We start from the raw sequence: 16,467 nt of genomic DNA on the forward strand, positions 1-16,467 counted from the left end.
TCAGGTAACGTAAATAACTATTAAAATGTGTTCAGTGAGGATCTAATCTAGTGCCCTTTGTAGTCCTATGGTTGGTTCTTGTACTTGATGGCTCACTAAATGTAGTCTGTTTTGTAAAGAGCTCTCAGGCCTTTTGTGGTGTTCTTAAAATCACTCTGTCAACACAGTAACTATAGATTTTTGTGTAGTTTGTGTCATGAAAACTGAACCAGAAATTTAATCCCTTTCAATTGCCTATGTGAGCAAAATAGGCTCTGCAGCACTGAGTGGTGTGTTCTGAGTATGCAGATTCCCTGAATTTCCTGCTTCACACAGTGGGGGCAGGAAATTATTGGATTCCTTGAAGGTGTTTCCATGAAGTTTCTCTACCTGTTCAACACTGGACATTCTTTGTGCACAAAGCATTTTTAGTCACATAGTACCAATGGTCATTGATTTTGCCCCATCTCTTTTTCCGTGCTCTGGATTCATCCCTTGTTGAGTGAAGTGAGCAAATATAGCCATTAAAAAGGGATTATAATACTGGAAGACTGGGAAATGCATGCTTGAATTAATAATTTTTATTTTTGTGGGACAGTGAGTCTTTAAAGATTGGGTAATCTGCAGCATGAAAACATTTTCATTTTTTCCCCCAGTGTTTGACCGGATTTGGTCAAATCTGAAGATTTCTTTGGACCTCTGAGCAATGTTTTCTTCTGAGCTGTAAACTGCAAGCTTAATGTTTTCTAAATTGCAGACTTCCTATCCTTTCATATCTGTGTATGCAGGATTTGAGGCAGTGTTTACATTTTGGCGTGTTCTCGGTGGCTGTTGCAGGTAACGGCAAACGCGTGCAGTGGCTGCGGGGCAAGGACGGTGAGGTCTGGGTCTGGGTGATGGGAGAAGCCCCGGGAGACAAACCCTACGAGCAGATCTCGGAGGAGCTCATAGCAGAGCGGGCCAGGCAGCAGGCACAGAAGGAGGCAGAAGAGCTATGGTGAGGATTTAAGAATCTGAGTTCAGGGGCCATTTGGCATAATGGGAGGCATGACCTTGTAGAAATGTGGGAAGTAATGGTGGGCAAAACTGTTAAGTATGTTTTGTGAACATTCGCTTTCACTTGTTTTGTCAGGTTTTCAGCGTGTTAAAAATGTCGTTTTGTTTTTATTGAATATTGAAAGCCAAAAACCCTATTTGCAAAAAAAGTGGCGCCAACTTTTTTCTCACCTGGGAATTTAGCAAAACCATTGACCAGCCTGCAATTAAAGAAAAATGAAGCAGTCTGGTTTTGAGATGATTAAATTAGATGTGTTTGTTATATTACAGTTCTGAGCCCACAATGGGGGTTTAGTACATAAATTCCTTTTTGAAATTGGTTTTATTTGTAATTTGCTTGTATTAATTTTTATTCCAGCAGTTCAAAAACTCATTATACAAAGTCCCATGCGGATGTTTCTAGCAGGGCCTTTTCCACTTTTGGGGGAGATTCAAAAGTGTATTGATGCTTGATATTATTAGGAATTAGGCCACCTGCCTCACACACTTTCTTTTGTAGTGCAGCACTGAAAGGTGACTCTTTAATATCTGGTTATTCTATGTTATCCTTTTTCATATGAAATTATTCTCGCTTTGAGTCCTTGCATATTTCAGCAGGGATTGAAACCTTCAACCTGTGCTCTGAATTTCTTTTACATTGTCTGTACTAATAAACAATCTAGCAGAAGAATTTGGGAGACATTTGTACTAGTATTTGAAAGACAGTAAATTCCAACCACATTTTGCTAGACTAACAGAAAAATATAAGGTATGACTTAAAGACGTCCAAGAATTACTTGTCTAACTTAGAAGTGCTATTTTAATTAGTAATTAATCAAAAATTGTAAATTTTCTGCTCTCTGGATGGTTTCTTCAAATATGGTTTGTGGTAGGTCTCTTTTAAATAGATTTTAATTCTTTGCTTGCATCTTTCCATTAGGTCTTACGCTAATTATTTATTGCAACCAGTGAGTAAGTATTGATCCTCAATTTGAGAAAATTAGTGCATTAAATTTTTATTTTCACATCCTTTTCTGAAGGCGACAAAAGGAAGCTGAAATAACAAAGAAATTCCGTGATGCTATGGCTCAAGAAAAAGCCAGAATAGTGGCAGAAAAATGGAAAATAGAAATGGAGGATCGGAAAGCAGCCAAACTGGAGGAAGAAAAAATTCAGGAGGAACTGAAGGTTTGCATTGAGAAATTTAGGGTTTTTTTAATAGTATTTTCAAATAGATTAACAATTCTTGTCACCTTCAGTGCATGCTTATTAATAAGCTTTAAAATCCAGAGCTGTAATTTTTCATTCTGGAATATACAGATAGCTACATGGTGTTCAGCAGAACAGCTGGGTGAGCGATGAGAAAAAATTACAGGTCTCATTCAGAAGTGCCAGAACAATCAAACTGGATATTCAGCTCACACATTAACAGAATTGTTCAGTCAGCTGTGCTGGATGAATCATCCTAGGGAAAATGTACAATTGGGAAAGATCTCATTTTAAGTTAGTTTGCTTGAACGTATTCTGTGTATTTTGGATGAGTTTGTTCACATAATGGACTTCAAAACTGTGTCACTACTTCCTTCAAAACAATAAGGGGTGGATCCTTCCCCTACTCAACATATGGGAAAAGTCCAGTTGGCTTTGCTGGGAGTAGTTAATTTACTTGATTTTTCTTGACTTCACAATGAACTTTTTATGAGCTCAGTTACAATATTTTAATGTTTGTTGGAAATAATATTTTTTCACATTTTCTAGTTAAAAATAGCAATTTCAAAACTAAAAAGGAAACACCTCTGTGCACCTTTTTCATATTACTTGATAAAGACAAAAACTGGTTTAAAAATGAGAAAGCGAACTATAATGGGTTCAGTGCGCAGAGAAGCCATGACTGTCCTCTGAGGCTGGGATGTGCATGCTGGGACTGCACACGATTGGTGAGGCAGAGTTTCCATGGAGAAAGCCTGTAGAAAATCTGATTCTGAGGATCCAGTAACTTCCATCCACACTCCTCTCCCCTGCTGACAGCTCTCTGCATCTCTTCCTTTCCTGGTGCAGTGATTTAAGGTATGGAAAGTGGGGATTGACTTTTCCCATTGTCCCTTTGTGATGGGAGGAATGCTGAAAACTTAGTGTTCTGTTTATGTGGTTTGATTGCAAATAGCAAATTTCTTGTCACTCTGCAGGCTGTGGGCCTGGGATTTGGTGTGGTTGTGGAGAACAAAGCCAGGGCAGTTCCTGCAGAGGAGGTTGCATAGAGTTGCTGATTTACCTTTACACAATTAATTTGAATTCACAGGAGAGAATGGGGCCTTTGAAATTTGATGTCAATGAGTAATGAAAGTATACCTTTCTGCTTTATTAATGTACGAATAATGAGCAGAGCAACTAATTAAATACTCTTTCCTCTGCTCTCTGGAAAGTAAAGCCCTCTTGAACAAAGGCTGACAGTGTTCACTTATGTCTATGTGGCTGACTCACAGGACACTTGATGGGGAAAATGTCCACAAGCTCACTGTTACAGTTCTGTTCCAAAGAGACTTTTTCAAAGAGCAGTGAGCAACTTCTGAGACTTTAAATGGCCAGTATTCATAGCTTTCTATTAAGGAAAACTAGCTGTTCAGTTGTTGATACAATTAAAAGGAATGGCCCCAAATTCTGCACATATTCATATTGATGGAAAGGTAATGTCACAGTCATCTATGTTTACACAGTTTCCCAGGACATGAGCAGGTGCCCTCCATCCAGCTGTGTGCCTAGTAGGAACACTGCTGGAAGTGGGATGAGATTATGGTTCAGTTTCTACTTTGAATTTCAAATATTTTGGCCAGGATTTCTTTATCTCTCTTCCTAAAGTTGCCAACATATTTGTTCTGTCAAGGAAGTAGAAACCCTTTCTTTCCCAATGGTTTCTCTTAAATCAAGCATTTGAAGACAGAATTTGCAAAAATTTAAATAAATTAACCACAGTTTTCAAAACAAGATCCAGTAGAAAGGAACTCCTGACTTAAAGAAATAGTTTGCAAACCAGATATGATGCAGTGATTGTTTCTTTAAATGCCCTTTATCAAGTGTTCCCCATAATTTCCTTTATTAATCCAGCAACAGAGTCTAATTCCACTTTCAGCATAGACTCTTCAATTAGGTCTATAATCTGAGATCTGCCAGGAGCGACTTGGTCTGACATAGAGTTCCAGCAGCAGAGTTCCAAATGCAGGATTGATTCCTGGTACTTTAACACCACTCCTTTGCAACTCAGAAAAGCAACTTATCTGTTACTTGCTCTTGAAAGATCAGATCTTGTACATTGTGCGTGGTATCTAGACAGGGAAAGAAAGTTGTGTTTCTGACATCCACATCCAACTAGAAGGAAGGAATACAACTAAGGTACAGGGAAAAAGATGAATGAATTAATCTCCTGGTGTATGATAGAAGTAATTGATAGAATGAAGAAAAGGGTGTGAAATTTGATGTAGATCTGTAGGCAAGCTCACTTCAACAGATCTAAAATATTTAATGCACTGGTAATCATCCTTCTGTGATGATGACCAGACCATGTTTAAAGAGGTCTCCAGACTGAGGTATGGAAAGTCCAGTCTCTGCTAATGCTTCATCCTCATGAAGCAGTTTGACTTAGGAAATTGAAACTGTCTCCTTTCTGCTGGCATGTTTAATTTCTAACCATATTATGTCACAAAACCTCCTTTTAAGATGCTTTTATTCCTCTTGACCTATCACAGGAGGTTAGGACTATCTACACTAGATAAATGATATCTTACATATCAAAGAGAACGATGATCCCTATTTCCTTTTCTAACACTATTCCAAAAGTATTGCTTTCCTTGGTGTTTCTAAGCAGGATTGCCTTTAATTTATGATGCTAGAATATAAACGTCGACTACTCTATTTTTGCAGTTTAAGGACAGCTATTCTTTTATGCACCTATTGCAAAGGACAAATAAGAGAGCCAATTACTATCATTAATCTTTTTGCTAATTCACAAAGGCTATGAGCTCATAGGCATAATTTTCTGTGGTTATCAGTAGCTGTCATTAAGAGTCTGAATAATGTGCAGAGCTAAGGCAAATTGAAGATGTGAGTGTCATCCAGCCAGGGATGAGTATCCTTCAGCTACATTTAGAAATAAAAGAGATCTCTTAGTTCAGTCTTCATGTGGTCTACATAAAGCAAGAGAATATTAATAGTAAAACACTGTCCTTATGACAACATCAGATACCTGCCAAATTTAATAATATAAGTGCAGCTGACAACAGAGCTAGATTGCTTCTTAAAAATTCCCTGGAAGATGAAACGTGTCTCATCAAAGAAGATAGGTTCAGAGAACAGAACAATTAGTGCTTCTGTTCAGGAAATATCTAATTAACCTTATGCTCAGTAGAAAGAATACACTTTCTATTGAGCTTGGATAAGCTTTCAACACATGCCTGAATGCTTTACTGTGCCCCCAAGTGCTGTGGACCTGATTCTTCAGAAAACTGCTGCCAGATGTAGAGTTTGGGAATACAGTGAACTGTCACCATTGCCATTTGGAGTACTCTGGGCTTCTTAGGATAGAGCAGTGAGCATTCTGTCTTGATCTGAAAAAACTCTTGTCTCCAAGTAAACGTCAAGCACCAGAGTGGGACTGTTATCTCCAAGTGCAAATAAGCTGTAAGTTCAGCTCTGTGCTTTGCTGTGCCAAGAAAACATTGAACTCTTTCCCAAAGACAGCATATTTAGAATCTAGGAATATGACAACAGCTTCTTGCTGGGTTCGGCACCCAATTCATTCTGAAAGTGCCTTAGTTGGGTTATTTCAATGGCAATTGCAATAATTAATTTTATTTCCTTTTGGGTGACCACAATTCAGCAATTCTTTTTTTTTCTATGCCATTGTCTCTTGAACAATGTTGTAAATCAGGAAGCTGTTAGTTTTGGTTGGGAACTGGGTCTTCTGGTTTTCTGATATTATTATTTTCTTCTGATATTAAATTTAAAGGAAAACATCTTCCTCAGTAATGATTGCACTTCTGAAGCCACTGTCTTCAGTCTGGATTGCTGGTAAAAACTAGCAAAGCTCAGGTGTTTTCCATGGGTAAATGAGAAAATTTGAGTCACTAATAAGTGTAGCTTACATGTTAAGAATTCAAGCTGTGAAGAGTCTCTAAGGTCCAGAGAGAAACTTTAAGTAGATAGTCACTGGATCTGTGGCAAATTACTCGAGCAGAGTCTGTTCCAGCATGTGCAGTAAATGTCAGATCTCCCAACCAGGAACAGTCCTTTGCTTTCCAGCTTATGGAACACAGGGTCTTTGTGATCAGAGTAAGTGGTTACCGTTGTATGAGATGTGTGAATAGCATGTCCTGGACACACCCATGGCAGAAATCTCATAGCTTCTGCATAATGCATTTCATACATTTGTCTCTGTGCAAATACATGCACAGTGAAGCAATGCAAAGCCTGTGTTCCTTTTGAGACACTGGTAGTAGAGAAAAAAACAATGCCTCTGCAAACACTTTCTTTTCTGATGCAAGTGAGAGAATTTTCTCAGAAAAAGGCTGGGAAGGAGTTGGACATATTTCTGCCTTTAATCAGAGCTCTGTTGGCACCTGTCAGGTGAGTCTGGAGAGACATCTGATCTCTGAACTCAGCTGGCTGTGCCAACCTTGCTGAGAGCAGCCTGTGCTGCAGCTGGGGACCCTGGGGTTTCCAGATTTCCTTCCTCAGAGCAGGGAGTCCCTAAGGGCTCTCAGCTGTGTTTTAGGTGGCCTGAATGTCTTTCCAGCCCCAGGTGGTTGCTGAGTGGGCTCAGGAGGTTTACTGCAGCTGTAGTGCAGCCAGCTGGCTGCAGCTTTCAGGGCTGCCAAAGACACTTCCTGCCAGCCTGAAGCACTGGAGAATCCCAGGCAGTATTTGCTTCAGAAAGGGCTGTTGTAACACATACACCTTGTGGGTTTTGCCCTGAGCAGGAGGAGGGTGGTCATTCAGCTGCCCTGCAACCTGTAAGACTCTCCAGAAAGACCCTAAGAGCTGTGGCAGCCAGAAGTCCAGTTTTCCTCTGTAAAAAAACCCCACTGCTCTGTTTTGCCTTTTCCTCAGTATATTTTAAAAATCTTTCTGCAGCAAAAGCTAAATGATGACCTAATCTCCTTTCATCTGCCTTGGACTGAAACATTAAAACTTAACCGTGGCTAATATTAAATATTATTTAGAGCTGCTCATAGTAAAGCTGTCAAACATGGTGACATACACATAGACAGAAACAAGTTTGTGGTAAATTCTCAACTGCCAGAGGATAGATAAGATCATTTAGCATGTTCAAATTCTCCATTGGAGTAAAGGCTGGACAGGATTACTGCTGCCTGTTGAATTGCCAGTGTGATTTGTTTCGGCAGCTTGGTATTTCTCAACAATTTGCAACTCTGTACTGGATTGTCACTTCCTAATTATTTTAGCAGAGCTGAAAGGGTCAGGCACAGAGTACAATCTCTCTCAACTGTCAGGCAGAAGATGGTGTTTGTAGGTATTACAGCTCTTCGCTCCCAGCTCTGATGTGCAGGATTGGATTCCTGGGGAGAAGCAGAATACAACTGCTTGCTGTATTCTTCCAGTGGAGTAAATGTAAAAAGTTCAATTGTTGTTCATTTTAAATACAAACACACACTGTGTAGTCATACTTGACAAAAAGATGACTGTTCTTTTCTGTGTCATACCAGCAAGGATTGTTTCTTGTCACACACACCTTGAGGGGGTTGGGCAATATACCTGCATGTCTATGCACTAGTTAAATAAATATAAGTTAAATCTCCTCTTTCTGTGAAAAGGAAAATTATGTGAAAAAATTTGATGAATTCAGAATCAAGTGCCTGTGTTAAGCTTTTGTTATCCCTTCTTTGACTTAAATCTCCTTTTCAGTTAAAAAAGCGGGATTTTCTTAGTTGGCATTGTTGCCTTCCATTAAGAACACAAACTCTACCTGAATTTTAGTTTTTGGTGTGTGTGTGAGTGCTGTTTGTTTGTTTTTCTTAGACCCTTTCATCTTTTTACTAGAAATGTTTCAACATTAAAAAACAAGCCCAAACTTACAACAAAACTCTTGTGTGATTCAGGGAAACTGCAGTGAGATTGATTTTTTCCCCCCTTCTCTATTTTAAGTTTACCTTGCGGTTTAAGATGTTGAATAGAAAATATTCTGATAACCCAGGACTGCTTCTGTGTCTATCCATCTTCCTGAAGGATACACTGAATGTATTGAATTTTTAAGGTAGTGAAGCTAAGTGAATAAATATTCTCCTCATAAGAATAAAGAACAGTTGATCTCATGTTTTTTTCAAGAAGAGAATAGAACTCTTTACTCGCAGCTAAAATGTGCAATCCCTAATTCTACAGAGATATTAAAAAAGATAATTCTTTTTTCTGAGGAAGCTGCTTGGCTCTGAAATGAATGTTGTCTAAAAGCATTGACTTTTCAAAAATAATGAACTGTCCACTAATGTTTTTAGGAGCCAGGAACTAACAATGGAAGGATGATGCTAGAAATAATCCAAGATAGTAGCGTTAAAATTGACTGAAGAACAATGCTAGACTTTTACTTCTTAGAAATAGTAAGAGCAGTCTAATGTATTGTTCATAGAACCATATAACATTAAGGGCTGGACCCTTAACCTTCACCCTAGAAATTTCATAGGATTAACATTTTGCAACAATTTACTTGGGTTTCCTATACTTATAGTTTAGGTCAGGTAACTAGATAATAATTTAGGGTGATTTTACTCAGGGATTTATAAAAAAGTTCTTACCTGTAAGTTTGTTACCCATAAGGGTATAGTGCTGGTTCCATTATAAAACTAAATAAAACTGGTTTTTGTTTGTAATTCAAGTTATTTCAATAATATGAGTAACACTTAATGAAGTTCAGTTTTGAGTTTTTTGTGGGCTTCAATTAAACTACATGATTTAAATCTGTTTCTTCACTACCTAAGAGATTTGGGAAAACTCATTGGAAAACAGATACAGATTCCTAATTCTGCATTAATTAAGCTCCTATGTTATTGATAATATGAGGGAGGCCAACTGCAGAAGAAATCTTTCTCAGATTTCCATCTCTTTTAAGGCTTTCTTGGAAGGGAACTTTTTTGGCATGTTAGTCTTAGGGATATTTTACAAAGTGACTATAGTGTGCTGAAGGACCTGCCGTTTCCTCCAGAATGTAGTGATCTTAGTTTTTGGAAAATATTATTCCTCCCTGTGTTGGTTATGATGACACACTGGGGCAGTTTCTAAACCAAGAACAGCAATAAATCAGTTCCTGAATTCTAAGGTTCTGTGGATGATTTGTGTAGTGCTTGAAGGCAGCAATATCTTCAGTGGGAAAACCAAGCTTTGTTTACAGGCTGGAGAATAGCACAGGCTTTGGTGCTATGTGATAAAATGTTTTCTGTATAGTTTTCAGATCTTAGATGCTTACATGTTCCTCATTCCTTTGATACTGTGGTCTCAAAATGTACCCTCCTCAGGAATTCCTAGGAGGTGGGAAAATTCAGGTGATGCCTGCTGTGAGTCGTAAGAAGCCCCAAGTTAGAAGAGATAGTGATTTGTCCAAGGTAATGCAGCTTCTCTGTGATAGGAAGCAACTGAAGCAGTGTCTCAACTTTTGGCACATTCTTCCTCTTTAGTCACTTCTGGCTTACTCCATTTTCCCCAGAAAAGAGAAGAAGAGGAAAGACAGAAAGGTGAGGAGCTAATCAGGCAGCAAGAAGAAATCCGGGCAAAGGAGCTGTACCTGAGCCTCAAGCAAGCTCAGCAGCACAGTCAGCACAGCGACGACGACCAGGAGTGGGAAGAACAGTGTGAGTAAAGCCACCTTCACAGCATTCCTGTGTTTCTGAAAGCACATAAAAGGACACTTGCAGAATAGAGAAGGTGTGGCTCTTCTACCTAGAGCAATACAAAGTGCTGTATTATTTTGGTGGAAATTGCCAGCTTAAAATTACAAACAGAAGTTTTGGATTGCTTCCTGGATCTGTGTCAATGCCTTATAGAAAAGTTTTTGTGTACAATGACTGAGATCATTAAATTCTGTCTAATGTACTTAATTAACAGTTTTGGCTTAGTAATAATAACTAAGGGCACAGTTATTTTGACAGCTTGTCCTCAGCTATCTTTGAAGAGATAAAATCTGTCTTCATCAGTATTTTAATTGCTTCCATATGGTAGTGGGGTGAAGCTATAAAATCAATGCTGAAATTCACTTAATTCCAAAAGATTACAGTAAATCATACTTAGATTGTTGCTCTAAAAAAATCACTGATGATGATCTCATTCTATGGAAGTCCTGTTCCTTTTTAGATAACCTGAAATTCTTTATCAATTTCATAATTGTGATTAATTTCAGGGTTTTTTAGGTGATTTTTAAAAGTATGTAAGGAACAGAACAATTATATTATTATATAGATCTATATGCTAATATTGTACATAAGTGAAGGTCCACATTATAAATAAATTTCAAAATATACAGTTAGTTTATTTTATGGCTTTAGTCATCACTTCATTAATTCCTGAGGACTAATTACTGAAGTGCTATTACCTGGAATTGATCTGATAATGAATCATTCTGTACAAGATGAATTAAATCTTTATGATGCACTGGTGCCATTTTCCAAGCTCATAATAGGGTATGTTAATTTTGGTCAATCAAACCTCTGCATATTACTCAGTCAATAAAGATAAAGTAATTATTTTCTGGAGAATGACCTAAATCCAGGTGTACATGTTTATATGGAAAGAAAAACTAACTTCCTGTATTTTGGGTATGTGAGAGTAAAATGAGTTGAGGAAAAAGTATCCCTTTAGTTCTGCAGAAAATCAGCATCAGCTGGCAACCCAGCATAGAAGATGGTATTATTGTACTTTAGGATTATTTTGATGCTATATAAGGAAAGAAAATACATTTCAATTATAATGTTAAAAGAAAAAAAAAATCCAGGTTACCTTTACATTGAAATAAAACAAAATACTACAAACACTACTAAAACCAGGTATCATTTTCTTACTATTGCATTAATGAGGTAACTGATGTTTTAAATGGTTTTCTCTGTTTTCTTTCATTCTCAGGAATGCTGTTTGTGCAGGGATAGACATCAAAATTGCAGAATAATAGAATAATGGGAGAAGAGAGGGAGAAAAGGAATAAGCTATGAAAGGAATAAGCTATGAATTCTGTAATGGCATTTTTGGTCTGTTAAAGCACTCGTGAATGCATCACATGCTTGTGGGTATAGTCTGCCTTTTTTTGCTGTGAAAGCTCTGGGGTATTCTGTATGCTCTGGAGGAATTTTATCACCTCCAGTCTGAGTGCCTCAGTACCTGCAGGCCTGTCCCCTCAGCCAGAGGGTGACTGAGAGCAGCTCAGGTGACTCGGAGCTGCTGAGCCTGGTCACCAGCAGTAGTGCTGTCAAAGCAGAGCAAAAGCTCAGCACCTTCTCTCCTGCTGCTGGGTTTGCAGCCTGCTATACATTCTGTGCTGCCAGAGTTATGCTGTTAGCAGTAATTGATTTAGCATTAAACTAACTGCAGACTAATGACTAGAGTGTACCATATCCTTGTTTATCCTCTTATGCTTATCTCAGTGTCTCAATTTATCCCCGTTGGTTTGAGGGCTCAGAACCGTGCTCCATTAGCAAATGGGTGTAACAACTGAAGATAGGAAGATGCAGTGTCTAGTGCCTTATCTGAGATCAGCTGCTGGCTGGTTTAGACTGTGCTATCAAACTTTGCACTGAGTTTCCTCAGTTATATTAACATCTTCCATTTCCTTAACTTTACTGCAGGAGCCAAAATGTGCAGCAGATGGTCAGTAAGAAATATTTGGAAGTGGGAAAATCTGAAATTGCTATGAAATGAATTAGTACTTCAGGTTCACCAGATTTTTCATTTTTTATTTCATTTCCAGATTTTTTTGTCTCTTTATGGCAATCCTTCCATTTTTTCTGCAAGTATTCCTGTGGGACACTGAGATGAAATTTAGTAAAGTTAGGCAAAACTCTCTACGAGTCAGCTTTTCTAAATAATAAATAAATGCATGAATGCATAAGAGTTACAAGCAGATGTAATATTTACATTTTTTTGCCACTACAAACCTGCAGTGGAGACCATATTGTCTTTTAGGAACAATGCCAGGCTCCTTTGGGTCTTACCTTCTTGAAGTGAGCCCCTACCTATTCCACAGAGACAGGGCTCAGTGCTGCAGGGGAACAGTAGTGCTAGAGCAGGTATTGGGGAGAGGAATGTAGCAATGATATTGATGACACTACTAATTAGTTTAGTAGAAGGAATTCAGAATGTGATGGGGATTCATCTCTCCTCATCACATTATCCCTCAGCTGTTTATTGCCAAGGCAATAAGCAAAGTGGTGCAAATATTAGTTTCTGTTGTTCAGTTCAGTTTGCTTCTGCTGTTTGCCAAAGAACAATAATGGCCCATAGAACTACTGTGTTAACTGAAATACATGATTTTAGGGCTTTTAATATACTAAATAACAAATGTAGAATAACTTGGGAAATCAGTACTAAAAGGGAAAAATGATGTTGTAAAAGCAATTACGCACTGATTTCATATAAAAGATATGTATTGGGGTATTTCAGAAGGCAGTTGTAAGTTAGTAAGTCAAGCAGGGATATTGGTTGGCAAGTGAAAAGATGAATATTCAGAGAGTCTACTGTTCAAAACGCTTATTTTTGAAACTGAAAAGCAAAACTAAGCTCGGATAGCAGAAGGTACATATTCTCCTTAGTTTTGGATGTTTCTGTGTGCTGACCCATTTTTAGGTTTCTAATTTATTTAAGTGTGACCTGTCTTGAGAAAGCAAAAAAAAAAAAAAAAAGAATCTGTGAAACATGATAGAAAAAGCTGTAGCACAAATATTCATCTGATTGAATATTTTAAAAGACATTCTGTTAATGCACTTACAAAGCCCTGCAAACTGCAAAAGGCAGGGAAGTGCTCAGATACCATCTGACCAGCTTTATTCATATCCAGAACAAAATTATTCCAGTAAAAATGAAGACAGAGATGAGTGAGTTGATCTATTCTTTTGCCTTTCCCCAAGCACCTACTTTTGGTCTCTCTTGGAAGAAGGATACCAGGCTGACTCATTATAGCTTCTTTTATATTGTTGTATTTTTATGTTCTTCTACAAATGTGTCTATGAATTTATTTTTGCCTGACTTTTAAAGGAATGCATTGGGTATTTATGTATTTTAAAGTGAATGTTCCTCAGTTTAGCTAAGCAAGTGCTCAGCCTTGCATATATGTGCCCTCTGAACTCCAACAGGTCTCACAGTGCATTATTGAATAGAAATGAGATTATTCACGTGCTTTCAGATAAAATTGCTGAACTGAAGCTGTATTGAAGAGCATTTGTGGGAAGTTATATTTTCTACTTAGGAAAGGGAAAAAACACTGAGTGATTTGTATGTGCACTTCAGAAAATCTGAAGATTGAATTTTATGTATTAGTTAGTAATTTTTAATAGCTCATAAACAAGCTTCCAAAAATTTTTAACAAGGGGAAAGCTTAAACAAAAAATTTTAAAATTATGATGGATATTCATAGCATATGTTTGGGTTTTTTTAGCTTTCACATATCTGACTGTAAATCAAAAATAGATTGATTTAGAAAATAGATTATAGAAAATTAAGAGGTCTTAGTCTTTCACAAATTATTTTACCAAGTTCAGCTGCAGCGCAGCATGAATTAATCCTCATCTATATCAAAAGACTTGGTCTTAGAACTTTGCCAGGAGTGCTAATAGGGATTTCTCAATCCTAAGAAAATATAGAAGAAAAAAGGCACCTTAGGTTAGTATAGAGAAAGCATAGATTCTCATAAACTGTTCATAGAAAACAGGGTGAACCCACGCCAACCCTTGGAGGACACAAAGAGAGCCCCTGCATACCCAGCTTTGTGGTTTGCTCTTTGTTGTTAAGAGGATGTTCATGTTGCATGTCACAGAGACATGTTTGAACTATTCATTTCTAATAATGACAACCAGATAATGATGGCAGTATGGACCAGTCTTGGATGTGTTTTCCAGTTTTCCGGGAGGGCTCGGTCACCCATTTTTGGCCTGCTGTGCTGAGGCTGCAATCACAATGGTACACACCTCTCTGAGCAGCTCAGGCATTTCTACACGAGCTCCAGTTCCAGGAAGGCAGAAATGTCTTCATTTTATGAGCACTGGAGGATGTACCTGTTGTTGGTACAACCAAGACAAGAAGAGAAAACCAGTCTTGGAGCTGGTCTTACAGGATCTGGCTCAACTGTAGATCTCCCATGGGCTTGGCAAATTCCTGATTTCCCCACCTTACATTATTCCATGAAATAAAAGAAAGATGTAAGAGTATGTAAATTATTATTTGTAGTAATTCTTTATGCTAGACATATGGATCTGTTATGGTGATTTGGAGCTTTTAGGGTTTTTTCCCAGATATCTAATCTCCCCACTGAGAATACTGACTAACTACACTACTAGTGTTTTTCATAGGAGTCATGTCAGAAGTAAATTTACTGTAAAAGGATAGCCAGCTAAGGAAATGAATCTGTTTCTACTTAAGTCAGTACTAGAAGTCCTGACTACTTGTGCTTTCTTGTTACCAGAAAGGTGATGATATGTCTTAAAATACAAGTAATGTAGGATTTTGGCTTCTTCTATCTTAAAATATTTGTGCTAGACTTGATGCAGACATAAAGTTCTCCCTCCTAGTGAGATGGTTCAAAGCCATAAAGAAAAATACAAATAGCAATGAAATTCTATTGTAAGAAAAACCTTCTACAAAAATACATCCAGATTTATCTTCAAATTTTAAGTGACTTTCTCAAGATAGATAAATTTGTGGGAAGTGTCAGTATGGGAGGATGGTTCATGTGGTATATATCATTTTGTCTGGGGTGTAGTGAAAAACTTTTCTGTAGATTCCTGACTGTGATGGCTTTATCCCCAGTACTATTTCTAGTCACCAAACATGGATATTGATGCCAGTGACTTTGATTATTTGCTCAAAAAGCCCCTTGACCAACCAGAGATTAAATGAAACTTAGGATAACCTAGGAACACAGGTCCACAGCTGAAGCTCTACTAGACAACTTCTAAAGGTAGAGGTAGACAGTCTGCCCTCAATCTGAATACTGTGATGGTGACAAAGAGTTAAGGGTTTCTAGATGTCTTGCTAAGTTGCATCACACTTATCTTCCTTGCAGTCTCTCCTTGTGCTGTAAGCACAAAGTTCATCTTTATAGTGACCATTACTGAGTGGCTTTATAAGGGATAAATCACAGAAATACTTGAGCCATTGAAGCACTATATGTAAATGACATTATCTACCCTTAAAAAGAATGATCTCTAAGATAAATAGTGAGGTCGGTTACTTGTATTTCCTGTGCCGTGCATTTGTTTGTTACTGTGTTTAGCCAAAACTTCAGGGTATGTAATTAAGTGAAACTGAAATCCTGCCAATTGTATACATGTGAAGCATCTATGACTCGTTTATTATGCGATCTTGATGAGCTTTTAGTCCTGCATATCTTTCTACTTAGGATAATATTATATAATTCCAAGCTTAAAGGTCTTTTCCCTTTCCCTCATTTGCCCACAAGGTTTTATTTAATTTCATTTGGCTTTGAGTGCTTTTATTTCTTGATTCCATTAAACAGTCTTAGAATTTGGGAGTTAAATCCAGTTATACTTCTGCTTACTTTAAATTGAGAGTGTAAACCAGAGGGATGCAAGCAGACTAATGAAATGCAGCTATCTGGTATTATATCATACATTTCTAGTCACAGGTACAGTCACGGGGGAGTAAGAAATGGAGTTTTCACTTTATGAACTGGGTATGATCTAAGCCAGGATAGTCATGGTAGGATTGATAATTGCTACTGGAGGCCATAGCTAGCTTCTTTAATATTTGCTTCACTGCATGTTAAAGGTTTGTTTTGCACTGGAATAATTTGCCTGCCTGCAGTTATTTGGACTCAAAAACATCATCCAAATGGGGCTTCAGGCACCAGAAAAGAACTGATAGATGACAAATATTTACAGTAGAATTCTTAAGTTATACCATGTCAAAGACAGAATTGCTGGAATATTAACTTTAAAATGAGGAAGCTTTAGTGAAAGATGTCTGAGCCACAGTGGCCAGAGCAGCAGTCTCATTTCAGGTTACAGAAATAGGTAACTACTTGGTCAGTGCCATGGTCAGATGTGTATTAAATCTTCCAGTACAAGTTCTGGTTCTCCATATACAATTTCAGAGACTGAAGTGTGAGGCAGCCCCATCCATAGCATCAACATGCCCTTCCCAATGGCTGTTAATTTATCCATTGTTACTGAAACCATTTTTAGACTGTGAATTTCAAGTTGGAAATGTCTGTGACTATAAGTACCATGACAAAGACAG

At 37.8% G+C, this 16,467-nt stretch overlaps 1 protein-coding gene across 3 annotated transcripts in view; it reads left to right on the forward strand.

Moving 5' to 3' along the window:
- The window catches only part of SH2D4B (SH2 domain containing 4B), a 60,417-nt gene that overhangs the window by 13,489 nt on the left and 30,461 nt on the right, over positions 1–16,467 (forward strand). For all 3 annotated transcript variants that reach the window (XM_053948860.1, XM_053948859.1, XM_053948862.1), the window contains 3 exons: positions 817–976; positions 2,055–2,202; positions 9,719–9,863. In XM_053948860.1, coding sequence (XP_053804835.1) covers positions 817–976; positions 2,055–2,202; positions 9,719–9,863 — 453 coding nt within the window. The remainder of the gene's footprint in view (positions 1–816; positions 977–2,054; positions 2,203–9,718; positions 9,864–16,467) is intronic.

The sequence above is a fragment of the Vidua chalybeata genome, chromosome 8, assembly GCF_026979565.1.
Source record: "Vidua chalybeata isolate OUT-0048 chromosome 8, bVidCha1 merged haplotype, whole genome shotgun sequence".
NCBI classification, from domain to species: Eukaryota; Metazoa; Chordata; class Aves; order Passeriformes; family Viduidae; genus Vidua; species Vidua chalybeata.